The sequence below is a fragment of the Gadus chalcogrammus genome, chromosome 14 (genome assembly GCF_026213295.1).
Source record: "Gadus chalcogrammus isolate NIFS_2021 chromosome 14, NIFS_Gcha_1.0, whole genome shotgun sequence".
In the NCBI taxonomy this organism is placed as follows: Eukaryota; Metazoa; Chordata; class Actinopteri; order Gadiformes; family Gadidae; genus Gadus; species Gadus chalcogrammus.
The window spans coordinates 3899638-3926331 of record NC_079425.1 but is presented as its reverse complement, the minus strand read 5'-3'; the positions used below and the strand labels follow the sequence as shown (position 1 = coordinate 3926331).

At 49.2% G+C, this 26694-nt stretch overlaps 2 protein-coding genes and 1 long non-coding RNA gene across 3 annotated transcripts in view; 1 reads left to right on the top strand and 2 right to left on the bottom strand.

Annotated features, from left to right (window-relative positions):
* Positions 1–6499, bottom strand: part of LOC130403317 (uncharacterized) — a 13603-nt gene extending 7104 nt beyond the window's left edge. The window contains exons 1-2 of the long non-coding RNA XR_008904091.1: positions 6168–6499; positions 5775–5882 (exon numbers count right to left, since the gene is read on the bottom strand). This is a non-coding gene — a long non-coding RNA (uncharacterized LOC130403317). The remainder of the gene's footprint in view (positions 1–5774; positions 5883–6167) is intronic.
* The window catches only part of slc7a10a (solute carrier family 7 member 10a), a 25062-nt gene extending 10922 nt beyond the window's left edge, over positions 1–14140 (top strand). The window contains exons 4-11 of the mRNA XM_056607622.1: positions 5765–5890; positions 7206–7359; positions 8560–8683; positions 9029–9132; positions 9452–9548; positions 10389–10538; positions 12506–12683; positions 13261–14140. Coding sequence (XP_056463597.1) covers positions 5765–5890; positions 7206–7359; positions 8560–8683; positions 9029–9132; positions 9452–9548; positions 10389–10538; positions 12506–12683; positions 13261–13361 — 1034 coding nt within the window. The 3' untranslated portion in view covers positions 13362–14140. The remainder of the gene's footprint in view (positions 1–5764; positions 5891–7205; positions 7360–8559; positions 8684–9028; positions 9133–9451; positions 9549–10388; positions 10539–12505; positions 12684–13260) is intronic.
* Positions 14141–16191: 2051 nt separating this feature from the next.
* On the bottom strand, positions 16192–26585 carry lrp3 (low density lipoprotein receptor-related protein 3). The gene is made up of 7 exons (XM_056608017.1): positions 26085–26585; positions 23789–23924; positions 22738–22943; positions 21686–22332; positions 20386–20882; positions 19897–20029; positions 16192–18813 (listed from the first exon to the last, which is right to left on the bottom strand). Exons 1-7 carry the CDS (start codon positions 26167–26169, stop codon positions 18265–18267), a joined length of 2253 nt encoding a protein of 750 aa, XP_056463992.1. The 5' UTR covers positions 26170–26585; the 3' UTR covers positions 16192–18264.
* Between the last annotated feature and the right edge of the window lie 109 nt (positions 26586–26694).

The window sequence follows — 26694 nt, the reverse complement described above, 5'->3', positions numbered from 1 at the left end:
TGTGCGAGTAAGCCACCCAAAGGGGGTCGAAGGTCAGCTCCACTGTGCCTGAACAAAACATTACACCATAATCCTCGAAACTCAAATAATCCTGCATGTTCGAGCAAAATCCACAGGTTGTTCAGAGCGCAGCATTCCACCTCTGCTCTCTCTAAAAGGGAAGTGTACAATGAGCCTATTAAAGGAGATGACTACAGGGAGTATATTAAAGGGCATGTTTTGAAGGGGAGCCTTAACAGTGGAGTCTCTCCAGTGAGTTTATAGCCCATTTCCAGCTGGACTGAACCCACTTACACCTAATAAAATCTGGAATTTCATTTAGTTGAAAAGGTCACAATCAGCATTCATTCCCGGGAGAAAAAAGGACTCTGCCGTAGTTTTAGGTATTCCTCGGATGCAGCTCCGATCGGCAGTGATGGAACCATGACAACAACCAGTTGGACATGCTAATCTTGTCGTCTTCTCTGGCGCGTTGCTAGGATGCATGTTGAAGTTCCTGACGTTGGCTCATAAATAGACAGGAAAAACATGCGGCGGCCATATTTCTCTTCGTCTCGAGCAAGGTGCAACAATGGATGGTAACAAATCTAAATTGTATCCCAAAAGAAAAAAATATATTTTCGAATTTTGGGGAGAATTTATTGAAGGAGACGTCTACTGGGAATTTATCACGAAGCAGCGAGCACCACCTCAGTGATACAATGTACAATCCTTTATCACCGATCGTCAACAATGCAAGATAAATACATGATAAAGCCAGTAAATCTTTAGAAGTTGTGTTACACTTCTAGATTACAGTTCTATTGGAAACATTGTCCCTGTTTATCTTAGCGGTGAGGGTAAGGGGTTAGTGCTTTGAGTTGCACTGGGGCCACACAAGCTTAGAAATGTATGCACTCAAATGTATGCACACAAACCCGTCCTATATTTGAATCTTTGTTGAACTAGTAACTACCCAATAACTTTCATGATTTAATAAGGCTCTTTCGTTTGCTGCCTAGCCAAAACAGAAGACCAATTTCCATACACTCACACTTAGGGGATGGTGCAGCTGAATTTTCTAGAGTGTGTCTGACTTTAAGGGAAGAACAAACTACACAAAGAAGAGGGTGGGAGGCTGGGGGGGGGGGGGGGGGGGTTGCCTACTCCATCATATGGAATGTAGAGATACCAGCGGAATCCTCTAAGCTCCACTCAAACTGAGCATGTGCACGTAGAGCTGGAAGTGACACATCCTGTGCGGAACGCTGGAACTGGAATGTGCAACCTTTTATGGGGCTGGTAGACCTAAGTTTAGCTGAGGGGTAGAAGAAGAAAATCCCCTGGTCCCTAGTTGTCACGCAGTATGTGACGTCATGTGACCATGTCATGTGACCACGTCATGAACCTGCAGATCATGTGACCTCAGGCAGGACTTCGTATTCGTATTAGAATAACCGTTCTCGTCACGTTGGTGTCTGGTTCTCATTAGTGGTTACATCACATGGCTTGGTAATATAAGGCTGCACACAACAAATTTAGACGAGCCCACCCCCTTACTCTATCTCACACACACACACACACACACACACACACACACACACACACACACACACACACACACACACACACACACACACACACACACACACACACACACACACACACACACACACACACACACACACACACACACGTGTGCTGGAGCGCATGCTATTACTCAAAGCCACCAACTGAATTATCTTAAATCATGCAAATGAAAAATGAATCAGAATAAGAGTTCATCTAAAATCTGAAACAAACCATCAATGTCCATTCAGCTGTCCCATACTGTCCCATTCAGCTAAATGATTTGTATTTATTTGATTGATTTTGGAAAAAATCGAAATGAGCAATCACATTCAATGTAAAAGGACCTTAAGGCGGGCAGAATACTTCAAAATAAGTTATGTTATTTTGGCTGACCGAGTCAGTTGCAGACAAAAATGTTTTACTAATATTCATGCTACAAACAGCTGGCTCTAACAAACAGTGATGTACCATCAAAGTAATTAAAATGCGTTATGCGAATACATAACGTGTTAAACGGGAGTGTTGAGGTAGCGCTATGTGTACATTTAGGTACAACTACAAACCATGTCTACATGCACAGCAGTCAATTAACATAGGTTGCTTTGATAACATGACCTTTGCAGATATATCTCAACACTTTTGTTTTGGATGCCAACTTTCTCCAAAAGAGTGATAGTCCATTTTTAGTAATCGTACATGGAAAGGATAGGTTGCTTTTGATAGCATGACATGTGCAGTTGCATCACAACAGTTCTGTTTTAGACTCCAACTTTCTCAGAAAGAAGGATTTCTAAAGTCTTTTTTTAGCTGTTGAACATGTCCCCAGAACATGGATGTAACAAACAATGCCCACCGACATAATACCCCAGATCCGCGAACTTGGATTATATCGTGAATCTCTCATTATAAATACATCCTCTAAATGCATACTTTGGTGAAAGGATGGAGCATAAGCCAGTCTTTACTAGCCTATATGGGTGGACTAATCTGTCAGTTTTCTTTACCAGCTTCTTCAAATCTTAAACTCGCTCCCCATCAGGTGTTGGAGCTCCTTCAAGGGCTGGTTTTGGTCCCACGTCCACGCAACGCAAGCGGCGTTACGGACTCATTGCGTCGAACCGCAAGGGCCTGACGTGCGCCTCCCAAAAATTGTTTTAACCTTCCGTCGAAGCGACTCACTCAGCAAGGGCTGAGATCGGTCCGCTCGCTAAAGCCCGACGCAGAACCATAAAAGGTCCAGCACTGCGTCGAAGCGTCCGCGTGGCCATCGCGCTGCGTTGAACGTTGAACCATAATCAGCCCTCCAGGGTCGGTTGGAAGCTTTAATTCTGGGATTCTCTCTGAGCTGCGGTGGAAAGCAGTGAGTCGGCTCCACAACGTTCCAGCAGCTCCACGTGGCAGAAAATTAAAAAGATCAGATTTCAACCTCTTAGGAACTTAGCCAGTGCATACTTTTTAATTACTGTGCTACTTCCTGAGTACTGTGGTACTATGTTGGTTCTGCCTTGGAACTGTGTCACTATGTTAGTACTATGGTAGTACTGTGGTACGACCTTAAGGTGGTACTATGTTAATACTGTGGTACCACTATGGTACTATGTTAGAACTACGCTAGTACTGTGGTATTATGTCGGTACGATGTTAGTACTCTGGTATTACCTTAATACTGTGATACTAAGTAGTGTGGTACTATGTACAGACTACCTTTCGTGGTACTATTCTAGTATTGTAGTACTTTGTTGGTGCTGTGGTACTATGTTAGTCTGCTAGAGATCCTCTTGTCCTGTTACTGTGTGTGTGTGTGTGCGTTTAGTATTCTGGTGCTGGTTGAGTTCTGTACCACAGAGGTCTTTAATCCTCGTACCTGTCAGCCCACACAGTGACATGGGGAGTGTGTGTGTGTATGTGTGTGTGAGCGGAAGTCGCTGTTCCTCCCCCCGGGTTTCTGTAAAACACCACAATGTCGCGGAGGCGAGTCTGGTACGGACAGAACGGCCAAGAATCTAGTGACCGGACGCCCCCTCTGTGTGTGTGTGTGTGTGTGTGTGTGTGTGTGTGTGTGTGTGTGTGTGTGTGTGTGTGTGTGTGTGTAGGAGGTTCTGACAGGTCCGGTCCCCTAAAGGAGGTGGGTTTCCTTGTCTTGGTTCTGGTGATGGATGAGGTTTAACCATCCACCCTCTTCCCTCCACCCTCCACCCTGTCTAGCTCCCTCCTAAACCCTCTACCCACTATACCCTCCACCCTAAACCCCCTACCCTCCACCCTTCTCCATCCACCCTCCACCCTCTGCCGTCTCCATCTACCTTCTTTAGTAGCACATTAGTTTACATGCTAAGGATTTAGTTTACAGAGTGTACAGCTACATATATATATTTGTATACTTTGTTGTAGGATATTTTAATCTGAGTTATTTTTTACAATTACAACATCGTACACATTTCTTTTCTTATGCAAAACAATTAAAATAAATATATAAATAAATTAATAATAATAAAAATAAATAAATATATCTGTACATCCACATACATATGCATAGATCTACATAACATGCATATACATCAGTACACATCTACAGCTACATAATATGAGGCTTGTTTCAGTTGACACGTCTCCTCCACTGAAAAACAACCTGGTAACTATGATTCAGTTCTCTCAGCTTGTTCTGTCCTGTAGGGGTTTAGTGAGACCCAATTACACACATACCTCACTGTTATACCCACACAGATAATCTCAGGAAGAAAAGACTGAAAGACCGTCACACCCATACACACCCACCGGAAGTAGAAGTGCAGGAAATAGCACAATATGGCCGGATATCTGTGGGCTTCTCATTTCTCTCACCCCTTTGTGTGTGTGTGTGTTCCCCTGTTCCTCACCTGTGTGTGCGTGTGTACGCTTTCAATTATACCTCAATCTTTTGGTTAACCAGGGTCCAGGTACAGAGAGAGAGAGACCTCTCTCTCTCTCGAATCTTTATTGCCTTTAAAGACAACAGGCAAAAAAATACAACTCATAGAACCAACAAGATTCAAAACTAACTATAGCTGAAAACTAACCAAGAACCCCCTAAGGCTCAGGCTAAACACAAACCAGAGGAGGACCTTCCTCTGGCTCGACTCCATAGAATACCGATGGAGCAGGCGTGTCCAGGGGAAGAGCAGGCGACAGTTGAGAGGCAGACAGGTTCTTTCAAGGAGGTAAAGACCTGGTGACAGTCAGTGCGTGACTGATGTGCATTCTCACGTAAGGAGTGTGAGAACGCACGGAGCGCATGTGCGTGCGCCCCGTGAGATGGGGCGTGGAAAAGGTTGTTGTTGGGACAAAGGCGGGAATGTTTCTGAGCACCGACATAGGCGGGAATGTTTCTGAGAACCTGCTGCGACAGTGCCTCCTGGTGCTGGCCGCGGGTACTGTAAGGGGCCGTGAGGGGCCGTGAGGGGCCGTGAGGGGCCGTGGCCCCGGCTTCACCCGCGATTCTGTCAATCACTTGGGTGAACTGTCTGTGTGTGTCTGTGTGTGAATAATCTAGTCTTACTCTCTTAGGTGAACTGAGTGTGTGTGTGTGTGTGTGTGTGTGTGTGTGTGTGTGTGTGTGTGTATGTGTGCGTGTGCGTGTGTCTGTGTGAATATTCTAGTCTTACTCTCCTAGGTGAACTGAGTGTGTGTGTGTGTGTGTGTGTATGTGTGCGTGTGCGTGTGTCTGTGTGAATATTCTAGTCTTACTCTTTTAGGTGAACTGAGTGCGTGTGTGTTATGTAGTGTAGAATGTTCCAATACATATCAATTACAAAATATACAAGACAGCAACTTGCAAAGGATTCAGTGTATTAATGAGGCAAGCGCACTACGACCAATTCATAAACTGACATCCAGACTCTCCACAGTTCAAACGCAAAGACCTTCCTCGCACAACCCGGGCTGAAACTTCAAACGTCTAAATAACACAACACACAATAACTTTGTGGTGTACCTTGCAATCGTGACACGTAAACATGCTGCCATTCAAATATGTGTTCCTCTTCAAACTCCGCTGTTAAGAATTCTTACTGTGACTTCCATGAACCAGAGGTCTCTGCTCCACACTGCCAACATCAATCCCATGCATGGTTGTTTCTCAGTGTTCCTCACCTGTGTGTGTGTGTGTGTGTGTGTGTGTGTGTGTGTGTGTGTGTGTGTGTGTGTGTGTGTGTGTGTGTGTGTGTGTGTGTTCCAGTGTTCCTCACCTGGGTGAACTGCTCCAGCGTTCGTTGGGCCACCCGGATCCAGGACGTCTTCACCGTGGCGAAGCTCCTCGCTCTGGGCCTCATCATCGTGGTGGGGCTGGTCCAGATCTGCAGAGGTAACGCACACACACACACACCACACAACACACAACACGCACACCCACACCCCACACACGCACACCACACAACACACAACACGCACACCCACATCCCACACACGCACACACAACACACACCCACACACCCACAACACACGCACACACACCACACACAACACATGCACTGTTACGGCCCATGATAGGTGCTGAACATGAATTAATGGACCAAGCGACGGTATTAGCAAAAGCAGGGCTGTTTATTATTAACCCGTCAATTAATCCGAAAAAGGCCAACCGTCATGATCCCAAAGCAGGGGATGATAGTGATGAAACCACGGAAGACGGTGGCGAAGCCAGGAGCCGGTTGCACGATCCTTTGGGTTTCAGGAGGTGGAAGAGAGAGAGCGCGCTACCGCAGGTGGATCTCCTTAAGTAGGGAGGTATCAGGTGCCTGCAATCGGTCGTTAGCCTGCGACCACAGGGAGAAAGGGGTAAACAGAGATACCTGCCCCAGCAGGGGGTGCCAAAAATGAATACCAACTTAATATAAATGAGGGTTCGTAACAAGCACGCACTTGCACACGCACAAACACAACACAACACACACACAAGCACACGCATACAAACACACACACTCTCTCTCTCTCTCACACGCACACGCACTTACACACACAATGAATGAGTAATGAGATCCTCTGACCAGGTGGTAGTGAAGGGGTTTACAGCGCTAAAGTGGTGCTAGTGAAGGGGTTAACAGTGCTAACGTGGTGCTAGTGAAGGGATTAACAGTGCTAACGTGGTGCTAGTGAAGGGGTTAACAGTGCTAACGTGGTGCTAGTGAAGGGGTTAACAGTGCTAACGTGGTGCTAGTGAAGGGGTTAACAGTGCTAACGTGGTGCTAGTGAAGGGGTTAACAGTGTGGTAGTGAAGGGGTTACCAGGGCTAAGGTGGTGAAAGTCAAAGTAAAAGTAAAAATGATTTGTATAGCACAGTATCAGACACAGTGGTTATTCAAAGTGCTTTAAAATAAAACAAAAAAAAAAATAGAATGAAATATATATATAAATAAACAAATAATACAAATATATATATATAATTATTCAAGTAACAACAGAATGAAACAAAACAAAAACAAGATTAATTGAAAGCAATAGAGTTTTTAATTAATTTTTAAAAGAAGTAACAGTAGGGGCAGATTTAATTTCTGTTGGTAATTGGCTCCAACAGTAGACAGCATGATGGCTAACTGCCATTTCACTCTGCTTGGACCTGACCCGCCTAGGTGGTAAACAGCCCTGTGATTGGTGGTCTAACTGGGGGTTCTCTTTGGCAGGCTACGGCGACAACCTTGTGCCCAGCGTGGCGTTCGAGTTCCTGAAGGAGCCGTCCGTGGGTCAGGTGGCGCTGGCATTCCTCCAGGCCTCCTTCGCCTTCAGCGGCTGGAACTTCCTCAACTACGTCACCGAGGAGGTGGTGGAGCCGCGCAAGTATGCCAAGCACACACCCCCGCACGCACACGCAGAAACGTGCTTCCAAGTACAGAGTTCACTCGCGGTCACACACGCAAAAAGTACACCAACAACACACACACAAACACACACACACACACACACACACACACACACACACACACTTTTTCATACAGAAGGAGTATACACACAAACACAACACACACACACACACACACACACACACACACACACACACACACACACACACACACACACACACACACACACACAGTCTTCCCTCTGAAATGAATGAATTATTCTCGTCTAAGTTCTAAACTCTTAAAGCTCTAACCTTAACCCTAACCCTGCAGCTCCCCCTGCTGTTGTAACTATGAACACTATGCAGGTCATGACTGGATAATCGCTGATATACCACCAATGACGTATTTAATCACCATGATATAGAATGAGTCCCTAATAATATTTGTTATTGTTAACATCTGCAATTGAAACCATATGCAGCTTGATTAACCGTGTGTGATTTTTGGTTGATATTATCTGATGATTGATAATGTATAATGTGTGGTTGATGTTATTTGTTGATTGATAATTTCTGATATATACCTATCAGAAGTTCCAACCACAGTAGTGATAATGTTGTATAAACATGATTGATAATTAATATAATTGTTAGTGTAAATCAATTATCAGACATAATCAATCACGGAGTAGATAGTGTCTGATCAGTGATCGATAACGACCGATCAGTCATTAATACTGATCGGTTAATGATAGTGTAGATCAGTGATCAATAATGTTCGATCAGTGATCAATTGTGATTAATCAGTGATCAATAGTGTCTGATCAGTGATCAATATTGTGTGATCAGGGTACAACAGTGTTTGATCAGGGATAAACAGTGTCTGAGGAGGGATCAATAGTGTCCAATCAGTGACCAATAGTGTTTGATCAGTGATCAATAGTGTCCGATCAGAGATCAATAGTCTGATCGGTGATGCTGTCCAGGAACCTGCCCCGGGCGATCTGTGGGAGAAATTAACCAATAGTGTTTGATCAGTGATCAATAGTGTCCGATCAGAGATCAATAGTCTGATCGGTGATGCTGTCCAGGAACCTGCCCCGGGCGATCTGTGGGAGAAATTAACCAATAGTGTTTGATCAGTGATCAATAGTGTCCGATCAGAGATCAATAGTCTGATCGGTGATGCTGTCCAGGAACCTGCCCCGGGCGATCTACATCTCCATCCCCCTGGTGACGCTGGTCTACACCCTGACCAACATCGCATACTTCTCCTCCATGACGCCGGAGGAGCTGCTGGCTTCCAACGCAGTGGCCGTGGTTCGTACATCCCATAATATACTGCGCCAGATACATAATAAACTGCATCAAAGTGTTTGAATCCAAGCTGAAGCAGGAGGTTTACCTCAATTTACAGTCCAAAAAATACATGGTTCCCATGACGATAGTTGATCATGCAAAATTCTAACCCTAACTCTCTGTTATGTGATGTCTGGGATTTTCACTCACGAATTTTACGTTTGATCAATTTCTGTGTGTGTTTGTGTGTGTGTGTGTGTGTGTGTGTGTGTGTGTGTGTGTGTGTGTGTGTGTGTGTGTGTGTGTGTGTGTGTGTGTGTGTGTGTGTGTGTGTGTGTGTGTGTGTGTGTGTGTGTGTGTGCGCAGACGTTTGGAGAGAAGTTGCTGGGGATGTTCTCCTGGGTGATGCCCATCTCTGTGGCTCTGTCCACCTTCGGAGGGATCAACGGATACCTGTTCACCTCCTCCAGGTAAGTGGAGGACATACACACACACATTTACACAAACACACATGTATACATACTCTCAAATGCACACACACACAGACACACATGTAGACACACACACACACACACCACACAAATGTATACACACTCACAAACGCACACACACACTCACACACACACACACACTTAACACATAAACACATTAACAAAGAAACACACGCATATAGGCACACAAACACATGTAAACACACACACACACACACACACACACACACATTCGGATCTCACCATGGAGGCGTCTCTTCCTCCTGTGAGCCTGTGTTCTGCCCTCCCCCCCCTCCAGGCTGTGTTTCTCAGGGGCCAGGGAGGGCCACCTGCCCTACCTACTGGCCATGATCCACCTGAAGAACTGCACCCCCATCCCTGCTCTGCTGCTCTGTGTGAGTACTGCCCCCTCCCAGCCAGACCCCCAGCAGGGTCTCCAGCACTCTGTGTCACTCTGTATGGCTGGGCGAGAGAGCTAGTAGGCAAGGCGAGGCAAGGCAACCTTATTAACATAGCACTTTTCATACACAAGGCAGACTCAAAGTGCTTCACGTATAAACATTGTCATAAAATAATAGATAAGTCAAAGAAAACATATGCAAAGAAATGAGTAAAATAGAAAGTGCAATGTATTTAAGATCAGATCAACAGTCTCTCTGGTACCCACGTCGGGACTCCAACCGGACCTCAAGGAACTTGGTCCTTTCTCTGGGACTCCAACCCGGATTCTAGTCAATTTCTATTCTAGGACTCTATTCTAGGACTCTAACCCAGACACACGTAGTAGTAGTAGACTCTTTATGTCTGACTCAGTACTTTAAGGCCAAGTATGTTAGCCTTCAGTACTTTAATACTAAAGAGTCTGCGAGGCTGAGCATATCTTTTCTTGGATTATTTGTGTTGAGCTGCTAGTGCTGAAGCTGCTAAAACATTGCTCTGGTTTACAGGCCAGCACCTCAGGGCTCATGTTTCAGCTCCCCCCAGCTTTCTCACACAACATCAAATATTGTTAAAACTACCCACCTTGATTTTGGTTTCATATTTTCATATATATTCATATTTTGGTTTCAACAACAAACACAAAGCCAATATTTCAATGCTTCATCGCATCTCTTCAATAACCCCTAATAAACAGAAAACATAACCATGCTTAATAAAACTGTTGTTTCTTCACGAACAATACATGACCAAACACCAGGACAGCCCTGTGTGTGACCTTTGACCCTTCTCCTCAGTGCATCGCCACCATCTTCATCCTGTGCATCGGTGAGACCCACAACCTCATCAACTACGTGTCCTTCATCAACTACCTGTCCTACGGGGTCACCATCGCCGCACTGCTCTACCTGCGCTGGAAGAAGCCCAACATCATGAGGCCCATCAAGGTGAACAGCACCTCTCTCTATGTCTCTGTACTGTCTAACCCCTACCTTTCTAATGACCTGTCTCTGTACTGTATAACCCCTTCCTGCTCCTTAATGACCTGTCTCTGTACTGTCTAACCCCTACCTTTCTAATGACCTGTCTCTGTACTGTATAACCCCTACCTGCTCCTTAATGACCCGTCTCTGTACTGTCTAACCCCTACCTGCTCCTTAATGACCCGTCTCTGTACTGTCTAACCCAGGGGTGCCCAACCTTTTTTGACCCAAGATCTACTTTTCAAGTAGCGGGGGGGGGGGGGGGGGGGTGTAGAGAACAATTGTTGACGGGGGGGGGGGGGGGGTAGAGAACAATTGTTGACGGGGGAGGGGGGGGGGGGGTAGAGAACAATTGTTGACGGGGGGGGGGGGGGGGAGGTTGTATCGTGAACCTACGGGTTTCATTCCATCTGCGCACGGCACCTTCTCAACGATAATCAATAATCTTCCTCCCACTCAGGGTGAAAATGGTAGGTCTTAGCTTGTTTCCCCTCAGCCATGCCAACGTTTAGGAGTGTGTAACTACTGTTGACGGCTTTCAACTGCTGTTAACAGCACATGCGCTACCGCACGTATATGTCCCGCGCAAGTTTAATTTTATTAAAAAAAAAAAAAAAACTTTTTTTTTTTTTTTTTCTTCACCCCTCGCGATCGACTTGGGATCTGTCGGCGATCTACTGGTAGACCGCGATCGACTGGTTGGGCACCCCTGGTCTAACCCCTACCTGCTCCTTAATGACCTGTCTCTGTACTGTCTAACCCCTACCTGCTCCTTAATGACCTGTCTCTGTACTGTCTAACCCCTACCTGCTCCTTAATGACCTGTCTCTGTACTGTCCAACCCCTACCTGCTCCTTAATGACCTGTCTCTGTACTGTGCAACCCCTACTCCTTAATGACCTGTCTCAGTATTGTCTAACCCCTACCTGCTCCTTAATGACCTGTCTCTGTACTGTCTAACCCCTACCTGCTCCATAATGACCTGTCTCTGTACTGTCTAACCCCTACCTGCTCCTTAATGACCTGTCTCTGTACTGTCTAACCCCTACCTGCTCCTTAATGACCGGTCTCTGTACTGTCTAACCCCTACCTGCTCCATAATGACCTGTCTCTGTACTGTCTAACCCCTACCTGCTCCTTAATGACCTGTCTATGTACTGTCTAACCCCTACCTGCTCCTTAATGCCTGTCTCTGTATTGTCTAACCCCTACCTGCTCCTTAATGACCTGTCTCTGTACTGTCCAACCCCTACCTGCTCCTTAATGACCTGTCTCTGTACTGTCTAACCCCTACCTGCTCCTTAATGACCTGCCTCTGTACTGTCTAACCCCTACCTGCTCCTTAATGACCTGTCTCTGTACTGTCTAACCCCTACCTGCTCCTTAATGACCTGTCTCTGTACTGTCTAACCCCTACCTGCTCCTTAATGACCTGTCTCTGTACTGTCTAACCCCTACCTGCTCCTTAATGACCTGTCTCTGTACTGTCCAACCCCTACCTGCTCCTTAATGACCTGTCTCTGTACTGTCTAACCCCTACCTGCTCCTTAATGACCTGTCTCTGTACTGTCTAACCCCTACCTGCTCCTTAATGAATTTCCCTACAAACATAATGATAAAATAGTTATAAATGGCCCTTTGGGTTCAGGAGACGTTGAAAGCGTGTTTGCCTAATACTGTAATAAGGACCAAAACAGGATATGGGAATTATGTCAGACAACTCTGGTTTATATACTGTATATAATCGAATGATATTTAACAATATAAGTGATATCCAGTTAGACTCAGAGAGTCAGTCATTTAGCAGACCTTTGAACAGATGCCATCTATCAAATACCAAAAGATGAAATTCCAAAACAAAATGTACAAATGTTTTACCGTCTCCCTCACGTGGTCTTGGGTTCTGTGGTAACGCCCTGGTGTCCGAGCAGGTGAACCTGCTGATCCCCATCAGCTACATGGTGTTCTGGGCCGTGCTGCTGGGCTTCAGCATGTACTCTGAGCCCGTGGTGTGCGGCCTGGGCATGGTCATCATGCTGACCGGCGTGCCCGTCTACTTCCTGGGCGTCGTCTGGAAAAACAAGCCCAAATGGGTGTACAGCACCCTGGGTGAGTCCACTAACACCGCTCTCTCTGCAGACTTCTTGGGCCCTTCGTGTATGGGGCCCTTCTTGTCTCTGTCCTTCCTGTTTGGGGCCCTTCCTGTCTGGTTGTCCTCCTGTCTATTTGTGTTGAGCTGCTAGTGCTGAAGCTGCTAAAACATTGCTCTGGTTTACAGGCCAGCACCTCAGGGCTCATGTTTCAGCTCCCCCCAGCTTTCTCACACAACATCAAATATTGTTAAAACTACCCAGCTTGATTTTGGTTTCATATCTGACAACAACAAACACAAAGCCAATATTTCAAGGCTTCATCGCATCTCTTCAAAAACCCCTAATAAACAGAAAACATAACCATGCTTAATAAAACTGTTGTTTCTTCACGAACAATACATGACCAAACACCAGGACAGCCCTGTGTGTGACCTTTGACCCTTCTCCTCAGTGCATCGCCACCATCTTCATCCTGTGCGTGTGTGCGTGCGTGCGTGCCTGCGTGTGTGCGTGCGTGCGTGGCTGCGTGTGTGCGTGCATGCGAGCGTGTGTGTGTGGGTAAACCTGACTCAGAGGCGTGTGTTGTGTTGCAGAGCGGGTCACCTACGTGGGCCAGAAGCTGTGCTACGTGGTGTTCCCCCAGGACGACCCGCTGGAGCTGGTACCCCTCGCCCCGTCCAAGGCCAGCGACTGACCCGCCCCCTGACCCCCGACCCGTGACCCGTGACCCCGACCGGAGCGCTCTGATCCTATGCCAGTGGTTCTCGTCACATTCTCCCTGTGTGTGTGTGTGCGTTAGGGCTTTGACTCCGAACTTCGTTATTCGAATGTAATTCAAATAACAAAAAAAAAATCAAAATTCGAACGAATATTAGGCAGCCCATAATATTCGAAGCTGTTACGGGCAGGCCAAGAGGGAGAGACGTCGGAGAACCCGACGCAGTCTATTCATAATATTGTAATGACCACGGAAGAGGCAGTGAATGAAGTATTGATTACACAGCGATTTATTAGAAACCTAATAAACCGTTGGAACGCGCAAGACCGGTAACCATAGCAACAAACCTCGCGAAGCCCAATCCAGGTCTTACTGAAGGCATTTAATGGTCAAAATATTATTAATAATTATTCGAATATATTCGAATATTAATATTAATTAACGAACGAACTTCGAATATGATTTTTGGGCAAAAGTCAAAGCCCTAGTGTGCGTGTGCGTGTGTACGTGTGTGTGTGTGTGCATTGAGTATTTTTATGAAACAGTCCATTGTCGATGCTCCAGTTCTAAGCTGTGGATGAGTGAGTGATGGATGGATGAATGGATAGACAGACGATGGACGAATGGACAGATGGAGTGGGGTCACACACTGGTCGCATACGCAGAAGACATCGCATGTTTCTAAAATGTGAACCACAGGTTTCAATAACGGTGCTTCCCCCCCCTCCCCCCTCCTCCCTCCTGCCAGCTCAACTTCCGACACTGTCAAAAAAAAAAACTCTGCTAAAATTTTCCGATAACAAGATCCGAACAAGCTTCCGACGTGCTCTGCCCCTCCTCTCGGCCGTACGCAGTGTGTGTGTGTGTGTGTGTGTGACCCACCTCAGGCCTTCCTCCTCTCCGATTGGTCCCGTACGGTTAGACAAGCGCGTCGCTAGGATGTGTTCCTTCCGGAACAAGATGGCGTCCATCCTGTTGTGTAAACACAGTGCCTTACCGTCTCGTGTGTTCACCATCGACCACCAGTACCCCACGTCAGCCCTGTGGTGTTCACCGGCACGTTGTGCCCCAGTTCCGACCCAATGGACCCTGGGCCGACACGCATGTTCGAAAAACTGTTTCTTTTTGTAATCTTTTTGTCGTAATGTTTAAACAGCGGAGGGAACGGATTTTTCCTCTCGCCATGTTGTCGCCGTGAGAATCAGATGCTCCTTTATCTCCGTCTACCCTTCCCTTTCGTTCGTAACATGGCTATTCTATGAGGGTTTTAAATCGGGTCACGTCCTTCCTCTGTCGTTGTCACAATGTGCCAGCGTTCCTGTAGTTGACCTATTCCAGACAGTCGCTGTGGTCCATCTGTAACAAGGAGAGCGCACAGCTCATTCAGAACCCCCGCAGCCTACCTCACTCCTCCTCCACCAGCAGTACCACAGCCCATACGGGAGTCAACGTATTACTTTTCCTTCCCTCCGTTAACTTGCGCCAGCCTGCCAATAGCCAAAGGCTGGCAGATGAGTTCACAGTGCGCATGAGCAAGGCACTGATGTGTGTGGGTGTGGGTGCGACTCCAGAGACTTTGAGGTCAAGTCTCCCTCTAGTTCCGATAACTTCGTACATTTGCCAGAGATAGTTCTTTTTTAAAAAAACAAAACACGATATTTTTAACGGTTGCCTTGGGTTCTATTAAGTGTATTACTTAAGTGTAAGATTTTCATGAGCTAATTCTTTTTCCACGCTCGTGAACAACAGTGTTGATAAGTCATCTCCAACCGGATGTTGACGACAGGAGATTTTGATACCCTTGCAATTTCACTTTTCTGGAGCTGTGTCCTAACCCAGGGGGGGGGTGGCGGTCTCTCTGGAACCCTCCTTATGTCTGCACCTCTTCCTCAGGCTGCGACTCCCCTTGGGGAAACACCCAGTTACTATTGAACCGTCCGTCTGTAAATACTCTCTTATCTGTATGGCCTGCCAGCATTGTCCAATTAACAGTTATTCCGTTACATGTTTTAACACTTAGAAGCCATTCTGATAGAGGTGTCTAATATAGCCCCCAGGCTGCCCATCTATTTGTGGGCCTGCTTCTCCATTAAGAGTACTGTTTCCCAGAATGCTTTGCATCTCCTGATTCCATTGGTTCCCCAGACAATGAAATAAACGTCTGGGAGCCCCCCCTCCCCCCCCCTCTCTCTCTCTCTCTGTCTCTCTTGGGAGAGGGAGAAGTACATTTGGTTCTCTCTGTGTGAGAGGGTTATCAGGTTGTTTAAGGCCTATCGGCTCTGTAAATACCGTGTAAGTTGAAACCGCTTTAAACGCGTCAGGAACTCTCTCTAAGACCACATTCCTACCACGTGTTGATCGTTGCACAGGTACTGTACATATGCCCCGCCCCCCAATGTGCCCCCTCACCTCCCACACCACTGGACCCCCCCTCTGGGACCCTGTCTCCGTGGTAACCGTCCCGGTACTCCTGTCCCTGGTGTACCTGTGTGTTTTGTAAAAGACTTTGAAAAAAATCAATGTATAACAAAGATAGTAGCTTATTAAAGATAATGTGAAGAAAAAACAACGTGGTGTGACTATTTTCCTGATGTTTTGTGCCTGGTTTTGTTATAGTTCAAGGTGAATGTCTACATTTGTGTCAGCCTTGGTCTTACACAATAACAATTAGTGCCAATTCGAATGGCCCAACGGGAAACCAGAAATGTCTGAAATAGTTGCCAAGTCCACATATACCATCATCTAAACAGATAGTCCTGACATCTATTGAAAGACAGTCAGACATCATGAAAGTGATAGTGGACATCTAATGAAAGAAAGTCTGACATCATGCAACCGATAGTGGACATCCAGTGACAGACTGACATAATCATAAAAAAAACTGTTGCAGCAGTTATTAGACTAACCAATTTTCTACGTTCAAATTCCTTTCTATTTTACCAGTTTCCTTTAATAAAAAACAATGGCAGAGACAAACACATTCATGACAATAAATAGTGTTTGTACATCTTGTGTTTCATCAACTGTTTAAATTGAGAGGGTCTGGATACTGATGGTTCTTATGTACATAGGGTCTGGGTTCTGATGTACATAGGGTCGGGGTTCTGATATAGAAGGTCCTGGTTCTGAATGCAAAGAAGGCATTGCAAAATATATACGGACCGACCGACCGACAGACAGAGAGACAGACATACATGCAAGTTACTGACAGTGTTCGAAATCTAAATGGGGAATAAACAGTATGAAATGTCTGGGACACAAATATAAATGGTAGTAGTACTAAATATAAATAGAGAAGTAGTGCGATGTCTTAGAACAAATATAAAAAACACGATCCCCTAATAGCTGGATCCTGGATACAGATACCAGGCAAAAAATACATCGCATACTAGAATAGAAACAGAATTAAACTGTGTAATTCATTCATAAATGTATCGGGATAGTTGAGGCTACAGTTTGAAAGCAAACGGTTAAACTTCAGAGTTCTTTACACTCAGTATTTTTTTGCAAAGAAAAGTTCATTTATATTTTGAGCATTTGATTTGACACCTGATTATCCTTGTTAACAGCATCTGAAATGGATCTTCTAAACACAGCATTCTCAGGAGAGTTGTATCCATGGATCCAAGTATTAGGAAAGCAGCGACCTCTTCAGTCACAGGAGGGGACCGTTGATGGCTTTCTGTGTTAAAAGTATTTAAAGACGTAACAGCAGCCTCCAAAAAAAACACAGTCTTCAGCCAAAGCCTAATACAAAGCTTTCAGTCACCCGTTGGACCTAAAAAGCAGCAGATGTTTCTCTAGAAATAGTTTAGTAAATGACAGTATCAGTACACGATGGACATTGAAGGATTTATGAAAATTACACTTTAGAAAGAAAACATTTTTTCCAAAAACGTGTCCACCTTTAAACCAACAGACTTGCATGTTAAAACACAGGAAAAGTCTTAAACGCGTTCACCCAGGGACCCAAAATACATTTGAATGTCCGTTAGTCCCGATATTCTGCATATTGTTCAGCTGGAAGCCACCTCAGACTCCTTAGAGTCAATCTGGGTCCTGACCCCGTAGTTTAAGAAACGCTCATCTAGAATAAGGCCATGGAAAACCTTACTGACACGCACACGCAGACACACGTGTGCATGTCAGCCTGTGTGTGTGTGTGTGTGTGATGTTTCCATTAGACACACCTGTCCACAATCAGCAGGCCTCCAGACCCAGCAGGGTCTAGGACAGTGTTGGACCACGACGCAGGTGAGAGGGGCAGCAGTATTAAGGCATATGAACACAGTCTTCAGTCTCTGAGGTCCAGCCGTTGTTCAGTGGATCTGAAGCCAGAGGCTCTTGGTCACGACGTCGTCTCCTGATGTGAACACACCGCTGTGTTTACACACCCGGGACGTATTCAAACTGAATCTTTGTGAGGCTAAACCCAAGCCTGGTCCTTAGATGTCTGCTCAACCTGAGGATTCAAACCCAGACGCACGAGATCCGAGTACAGAAACAAACCTTACGAGATCATTACAAAACATTTCAGGTAATACACAGTAGAGTCTAACTATCACCAGATAAAACTAGTTGTTCACAACAGGCCCCTCCTAACGGTTCATCTCCATCCTTCAATGTCATCACTTCTTCAAGAAACACTCAAAATAACTAAGGACCATGAGGGAAGAGTCCTCTGTAGATCAGAGCGGCGACGCAGCTTGTGTAGACATTGTACCATACAGGAGTTCACAACCCAGCGACGAATCCAACGACGGCCGTTACCCACAATCCCCTCTGGCCTGGCCGGAACCTTGCCCGGAGCGCAGGTGGAGGTGCAGTTCAGCAGCACGGGGTTAGCTCCGCCCACCTGGATCACTGGGCGGCGCCTGGCCTAGCGCGGCGCCCTCCCGAACCCCTCCTCCAGCGGGGGGTCCCTCATGGAGGCGGGGGGCAGGCTGGGGGACATGTGACCCAGGGGGGAGTAGCGCTGCAGAGCCACGCCCCTCAGGCTGACCGTCAGCCCCAGGACCATCTTCCTCCTGGAGGCCCTCCGGGGGACTCTGCAGGAGGGGAGGGGGGGGGGGGGGGGGGCCTCAGGGTCCGAGGAGTCGCTGCCGTCCGGGCTGGGCCGGGAGCCGCCCCCCCCGGCGGGCCAGCTCTCCGCCGAGCCGGGGGACAACGCCGCCCCCTCCTGGCGGTCCGAGGTCCTGTCGGGGGAGAGGGGGGAGGAGCCGGACGAGGGGGGGGCGTGGCACCGGGTCTCCACCGTGCGGTAGCAGTGCAGCGCCAGGGCCCCGGTGGGCGGGGTCAGCAGGGAGGCGTGGCCGCGGGGGCGGATCCTCTGGGAGACACGGCGCCACAGGCGAGCGACGCGGCGGCGGGAGGAGCTCCGGCGGATCCGCCGGCACATCGCCGAGCGGAGGTTCTGGATCACCGAGGTCTGGGGGGGGGGGGGGGGAAGAGAGAGAGAGAGAGAGAGAGAGAGAGAGAGAGAGAGAGAGAGAGAGAGAGAGAGAGAGAGAGAGAGAGAGAGAGAGAGAGAGAGAGAGAGAGAGAGAGAGAGAGAGAGAGAGGGGCAGGCAGGCAGGCAGGCAGGCAGGCAGGCAGGCAGAGACCAATAGTGAGTTGGATTCCTGGGTTAAGTTGTAATTCAATTCAAATTCAATTAAAAAAAACTTAAGAAGGCACATGAAGCAGCAGCATTACAAAGGACAAAGGTTAGGTGCAAACATAGAAATAGTTGAAATATAAAGTGAGCGTATAATAAGTACAGTATATTTAAATAATAAAGTGGGTTTGATACCTGGGTCGGGTTATAAAGGGGGTTTGATACCTGGGTCGGGTTATAAAGGGGGTTTGGTACCTGGGTTGGGTTATAAAGGGGGTTTGGTACCTGGGGTGGGTTATAAAGGGGGTTTGGTACCTGGGGTGGGTTATAAAGGGGGTTTGGTACCTGGGTTGGGTTATAAAGGGGGTTTGATACCTGGGTTGGGTTATAAAGGGGGTTTGGTACCTGGGTCGGGTTATAAAGTGGGTTTGGTACCTGGGGTGGGTTATAAAGGGGGTTTGGTACCTGGGTTGGGTTATAAAGGGGGTTTGATACCTGGGTCGGGTTATAAAGGGGGTTTGGTACCTGGGGTGGGTTATAAAGGGGGTTTGGTACCTGGGTTGGGTTATAAAGGGGGTTTGATACCTGGGTTGGGTTATAAAGGGGGTTTGGTACCTTGGTTTGGTTATAAAGGGGGTTTGGTACCTGGGTCGGGTTATAAAGTGGGTTTGGTACCTGGGTCGGGTTATAAAGGGGGTTTGGTACCTGGGGTGGGTTATAAAGGGGGTTTGGTACCTGGGTTGGGTTATAAAGGGGGTTTGGTACCTGGGGTGGGTTATAAAGTGGGTTTGGTACCTGGGTTGGGTTATAAAGGGGGTTTGATACCTGGGTTGGGTTATAAAGGGAGTTTGGTACCTGGGTTTGGTTATAAAGTGGGTTTGGTACCTGGGTCGGGTTATAAAGTGGGTTTGGTACCTGGGTTGGGTTATAAAGGGGGAAGTCCTCCACTGGGGGGATGAGACCCTGAGCGATCAGCTGTCCGTAAGAGGGCGGGGCTTCTCTCTGGACAAACTCCGCCTCCAGACGGGTCATCTGGGTCTCAAAGGCTCTAGGGAGGCGGACAGGGAGAAAGACAGACAGCCAGTCAGTTACAAAGACAGACGGACAGGCTAACAGAAAGACGTAGAGATCCAGACCAACAGCTGTGACACAGACACCTAGACCGATAGACAGCAAGACAGTCAGACAACAGTCATGTGTGTGCGTGCATGGTGCGTGCGTGCCTACGTGCATGTGTGCACGACTTGCGTGTATGTGCGTGTGTGCGTGTGCTCGCATATTCCTCCACCTGCGGTCAGCCAGACCACACACAAGGGCAGTCAGACAGAACAGGTGTGTGCACGTGTGCGTACGCTCATTCATTCGTTTGTGCGCGTGTGTGTGTGTGTGTGTGTTCCCCCCCACCTGCTGTCGGAGCTGCGCAGGGAGTAGAGCTTGAAGGCGCACCCCAGGGCGATGACCAGCAGCAGGCTGCACACCAGGCTGCCGATGAGGGCCGCCGTGATCACCTTGCGCGGCACGGCGGCCTGGCAGCCCGCCTCGTCGCTGGCGTCCAGGCAGTCCTGCTGCCCGTCGCAGCGCCACGTCTCGGGGATGCACAGGTTGCTCTGGCAGTGGAAGTTCCCCGGCTGGCACTCGTAGCAGCTGCTCTCGTCGTCGCCGCCGGGGCAGCTCTTGAGGTTGTTGCAGCGCTCGTGGGGCGGGTAGCAGGGGACGGAGGGGGCGTGGCCGGGGGGGGGGGGGGGGCCGCAGGGGTAGTGGCCCGGCTCGGCGCAGCCGGGGCAGCCCTCCTCGTCGCGGCCCGACGGACAGTTCCAGAAGCCGTCGCAGCGGCGGCTGGCGGCGTAGCAGCCCTGGTCGCCGCCGCACGGGCGCTCCCCCGGGAAGCAGTAACCTTTGACCTGGGCGGGTGGCGGGTGGCGGGGGGAGGGGGGAGGGGGGAGGGGGGAGGGGGGAGGTGGATGGTTAACATCATCACATGTCAACATCACTTCTTTATTTTTTTTAAAGAATCATTAATCATTCGCAACAACAACCTTTGATCGTACTCTTCCTCGTCAAGAAACTCCACGAGGCCGACGACGAAGTAAAGATAGAGCCTCCTTGAAATGGCTACTAGTCCACATTCTAGATTCCTACATGCTACACATTTTACACCAACTAAAGCCTGCAGGTCTATCGAGGGAAATAGCATACACATTACTGTGTATTACATGCTACTGATCACTAAAGCCTGCGGGTGTATCCAGGGGGGGGGACTGGTACCTGGTAGGGCTGCACGATTATTGCCAAAATGATTATCACGATTATTTTGATAAATATTGATATCACGATTATTTACCACGATTGTTCATTGAAAAAAAAATCTTTCGAATTTCTACCACCCCCTAGTGGTAGGAGCCACACACTGTGCTCAGCGGCAAATTGCCGCCAGGCCACGCCCCCCCCCCTTTTTCAGGCTTCGCGCCGCTGTGTGCAGGATGGACTCACGCAGTCGCAGAGAGGTGTACAGGGAGCGCTTGGTTTGCTTTGCAGCGGAGGTAGAGGCGTATACTGCATGGGCGGGGCTCGTTTCTTTTTTGGTTTTCATTTTTTTTGCGGATGCATTATTTAAAAAAAAATATCGCGAGAACACGACGTGTCATCGTGGGACGCTAATATCGTCATCGCGATAAAAATTAGATACATTGTGCAGCCCTAGTACCTGGTAGGTGGCGTTGAAGCCCCTCCCGGGGCTGTGTGCCTGGGCGCGGTACAGCAGGCTCATCTGTCCGCGGCTGGACTCCAGGAGGGCGGTGCGGCGGTTGTTGTGGTGGGACAGCACCTGCAGCAGCTGCTCCGCCTGCTGCAGCAGCCCGTCGTACACGCTGAGCGAGTCCGCCGGCCCCAGCTGCAGCTCCAGCTGCAGCACGATGGGCTTGGGGTCCTGCGTGTCCAGGAACCACGCGCAGCGCAGCTCCGCCCCCGCCGCCGCCGCCGCCACCGCCGCCGGGCTGCGATTGGCCCGGAGGAAGAAGTCGGGCGAGGCGAAGGAGCCGTAGAAGTTGCGCAGGTGCCTCCCGCACGCCGTGTCGGGGCAGCCGCGCTCGTCCGAGCCGTCGGGGCAGTCGCGGGCACCGTCGCAGCGCAGCTCCCCGGGCAGGCAGCGCGTGGACTGGCCGTGGACGCAGGGCAGCGTGCGCCGGGGGCACAGGCCCGGGGGGTCGGCGGCGGCGGCCGGCGTGGGGCAGCCCACCTCGTCGCTGCCGTCGCCGCACTCGTCCTGGGCGTTGCAGCGCCACGCGCGCGGCAGGCACTTCCTGTTGCCGCACAGGAACTCGTCGGGCTGGCAGCGGGTCTGGCCCGGGCGTCCTGCAGGGGGAGAGAACCCGGTCAGAGACCCTCCCTGGAACAGAACCCGGTCAGAGACCCTCCCTGGAACAGAACCCGGTCAGAGTCCCAACCTAGGGTGGAAAACGCTCGACATTTCAAAAATATATATTTAAAGATGTATAAAATTAGGTAAAAAAAATCAATAATTATCTCAAACAAAACATATATAGTTCAAGTTGAAGTTCAAAACATACGCCATTTATTTCAGACCCTATGAACCTGGAACTGTCACCTATAGATCTACAACTCACACCAAGAGGGCTTCACTTTTATATGAGAGGAGAGGCTCTAGAACACAGCTGCATGATGGGAAACATCAAGAGCGGGAATATAAACGTTTTGGTGCATTGGTGGTAGGAGGGGTGGGGGAGGCGGTCCGCATACCCCTGGTGTACGACAGCCGGAAGCCCTGCGCCTGCCCCGAACCGTTGGCCTGGGAGTGGAAGTAGAGCCCCAGGCGCCCCCTGCTGGAGATAAAGGGCGGGGGCAGGGACGAGCCACACACCCTGGACTCCCCTCTACCGGCGGGGCTGAGGAGGAGCCAGTCTCCCCTACACCCCCCGGGGTCGTCCAGGTCCAAGCTACGGAAACTAGGGGGGGAGAGGAGAGGAGAGGAGAGGAGAGGAGAGGAGGGGAGAGGAGAGGAGAGGAGAGGAGAGGAGAGGAGAGGAGAGGAGAGGAGAGGAGAGGAGAGGAGAGGAGAGGAGGAGGAGATGAGAGGAGGGGAGAGGAGAGGAGAGGAGAGGAGAGGAGAGGAGAGGAGAGGAGAGGAGAGGAGAGGAGAGGAGGAGGAGATGAGAGGAGGGGAGAGGAGGAGGAGGAGATGAGAGGAGGGGAGAGGAGGAGGAGGAGAGGAGAGGAGGAGAGAGGAGGATGAGGAGGAGAGGAGAGGAGGGGAGGGGAGGGGAGAGGAGGAGAGGAGATGAGAGGAGGAGGAGGAGGAGGGGAGGAGAGGAGAGGAGGGGAGAGGAGGAGAGGAGAGGAGGAGAGGAGAGGAGATGAGAGGAGGGGAGGAGGAGAGGAGAGGAGGAGAGAGGAGAGGAGGAAGAGAGGAGGAGAGGACAGGAGGGGAGAGGAGGAGAGGAGGAGGAGGAGAGGAGGAGGAGGAGAGGAGGAGGAGGAGAGGAGAGGAGGGGAGAGGAGGAGGAGGAGGAGGAGAGGAGGGAACGATATGAGAAGAGAGGAGAGGAATGGAAAGGATAGGGTGAAAAGGAGGAGATGAGCAAGAGTGGAGGGAAGGATAGAGGAGAGAAGGAAGGAGAAGAGTTGTGGAACGGAAAGAGGAGAGAAGGGAGGAGACAAAACCATCCATGAGCTGCAACATGGAAACAGAGTCATGCGTCTTCTATGCATACGGAATACATACCCTGTGTATACGCGTCTTATGTGTATAGTGTTATCACATTTCATTTTTAATTTTCCTTTAATTCTTTACCTGATCGTGATGACCTCCCCCTGGCCGGCCTGGATGCTCCAGGAGCAGTTGACCCCTGGGGGGTAGTTCTGGGGCCAGGACGGGCTGTAGATGACCCCTCTCCTCTCCGCGTGAACCTCCACCTCAACACCACAGGCTGTGTGGGACCACATCCACATCAGAGATCTTAATTACCCAGTACAGGCGATTCTTATTACCGCAATAGCACGTGTGTGGTGACAGTTCAGATCAAATGATGTCAGACAACAGCCAACCTACAAGCAGCCTGTGTACTGCAACCTGTCTTTTAGAACTACAACCTCAACCTGTCTTTTAGAACTACAACCAGCCTCTTTAGAACTACAACCTGTCTTTTAGAACTACAACCAGCCTCTTTAGAACTACAACCTGTCTTTTAGAACTACAACCAGCCTCTTTAGAACTACAACCTGTCTTTTAGAACTACAACCAGCCTCCTGGAACTACAACCAGCCTCCTAGATCTACCATCAGCCTCCTAGATCTACCATCAGTCTCCTAGATCTACAACCAGCATCTTGGACTTAAACCTCTCAGTTAAAAGAGAGGGAGCAGACGGGCTGACACTGATTATTTCTTCCTTGATGGTTTCTTACCCCCAACTGCCCATTGCGCTTGTTGTGTGCATAAGTGTGCACAGGCGCGCGTGTCCATGTGTGTACGTGTGTGCTTGCGTGTTATTGGAAAAGGGCAGTAGTGCATGGTAAGCTGGTACCAGGACAGGGTCAGAATCGGCGGCTCATCTGCCCAGCTGAGTCCACAGACAGGCAGACTGACGTGGAGCTCAGCTGCTTCCACTTCACATTCACTCCGGTCTCTGTGCGCGACTCATCTGATGTCTCCATGACGATGACAGCAATGGTTGTCCCTGGTAACGAGGGAGCCCCATCTGGACGGATTCCAGACCGGTGTGCTGGTCTGGTTTTATCCCCTCGACACTACATGACTCGCTATGAGCGTCACTATCTATACTGCCAGGTCTATAACCATCACTATCTATACTGCCAGCTCTATAGCCATCACTATCTATACTACCAGCTCTATAACCATCACTATCTATACTGCCAGCTCTATAACCATCACTATCTCTACTACCAGCTCTATAACCATCACTATCTATACTGCCAGCTCTATAACCATCACTATCTATACTGCCAGCTCTATAACCATCACTATCTCTACTACCAGCTCTGTAGCCATCACTATGTATACTACCAGCTCTATAACCATCACTACCTCTACTCCAGCTATATAACCATCACTATAACTAGAGCCAGCTCTATAACCATCACTACCTCTACTGCATACATTTGTGTGTACACATCACTTTCTGTATTTAGCCTATCCACAACAACGAAACCGTAGATCTGTGATCATTTTGGCCAACACACGCGCTAATGTGTGTGTAATAACTGTCATTTATGCGTGACGAGACATTTGGAAGGTCGATAGTTCGATTAAGGTAAATGCCTAATAGGACGCTGTCGCTCCATTTATTAATGTATCTCCTTGAATCGATATCTTAGTGTTTAACAGAAACCGAGGGAAGGAGATGCAGAGAGAGAGAGAGAGGGAAGAGGGACGGGAGAGGGAGGGGGGAGAGGGTAGGAGAGAGGTGATGTAATGCTGATAGCAGACCGACTGTAATCAAACCGTGGGGATTCGCTGCGGTCGGTATCCGATACGTGACAAAGCAGCCCTGTTTACAAACACCAGCTCTCGTTTTTCCACCAAAAAATCGATAGGTGTCATTGGATATGATCAGAGGGGGAAACACATTCTGTCACAGTAAACCAACAACAAAGAGCAGCACGATGGGGGGGGGGGGAGAGAGAGAGAGGGACACGCTACTTCCTCCACAATCATAACACCAACTCCATCTGATCCTCTCACTTTGTGGAACTGGGGCCCGGAACCAGCAGCGGTGCTGCTCCAGTGTTCTAGTGAAAAGTGCGACCAGGGGGTGTCGTGTGCTGGGGTGTAATTAAAGGTTCAACGCTCAGGAGGTAGAGAAGGGTTGGCAGGTAACCGGAAGGTTGCCAGGTCGATCCCCGGCTCCTCCTAGGTGAGTGTCGAGGCGTTCCTGAGCAAGACACCTCACCCTGACTGCTCCCGACGAGCTGGCTGTCGCCTTGCATGGCTGGCACCGCCGTCGGTGTGTGAATGTGTGCATAAATGGGTGACTTTTAGTCAATATTGCAAAGCGCTTTGAGTGGCCACTGGTTAGAATAGCGCTGAATAAATGCAGTCCATTCACCATTGACCATTTAAACACTCACCGGCCGCCAGTAGAGCAGAGCGGGCGAGCAGCCACTGGAGCAGCAGCAGGAGCTCCGTGGCTCCAAGCCGCCTCATCACTCCCATGGTCCGGCCACTGGATCGCTCATCATAACCACAATGGCCCCGGACATCTGCAACGGCCCGGCGGATCGCTCAGCCCGCCCAGAGGCACGGCGATTCGGCCCCAGACAGCAACACACCGCGGGTTCTCAGACACGAGTGCGAAGGCATTTGCTCCAGACGTCGGTTTTTCTCTCAATAAGACAAAGTCTCACGGTCCCCATTTTCAGACGCACCGCTCCCCACTTCCTCCAGCGGGTCGTCCGCGGTCCTTTCCCTGGACCGTCCGCAGCTCAGACTTCGGATGTCACCGACGCAGACGTCAGCGGGACGTTTGGGTTGCAAAGTGGAGTGATAACGGCGAACATTCTGCGGGGTTTGGAGCCTTCATCTGTGAGCGGACGAACCGAGCTCCTGTTCATGTTTTCTTTCTTCCCTCAGCTCCCCGGTTGCCATACGGACTCCGGCGTCACTGCGCCCCCCTGCGGCCGGCAGGGGCCACAGCTCAGCGCGGCGGCTTAAACCAGGGGTTTCCAACCTTTTTTGTTC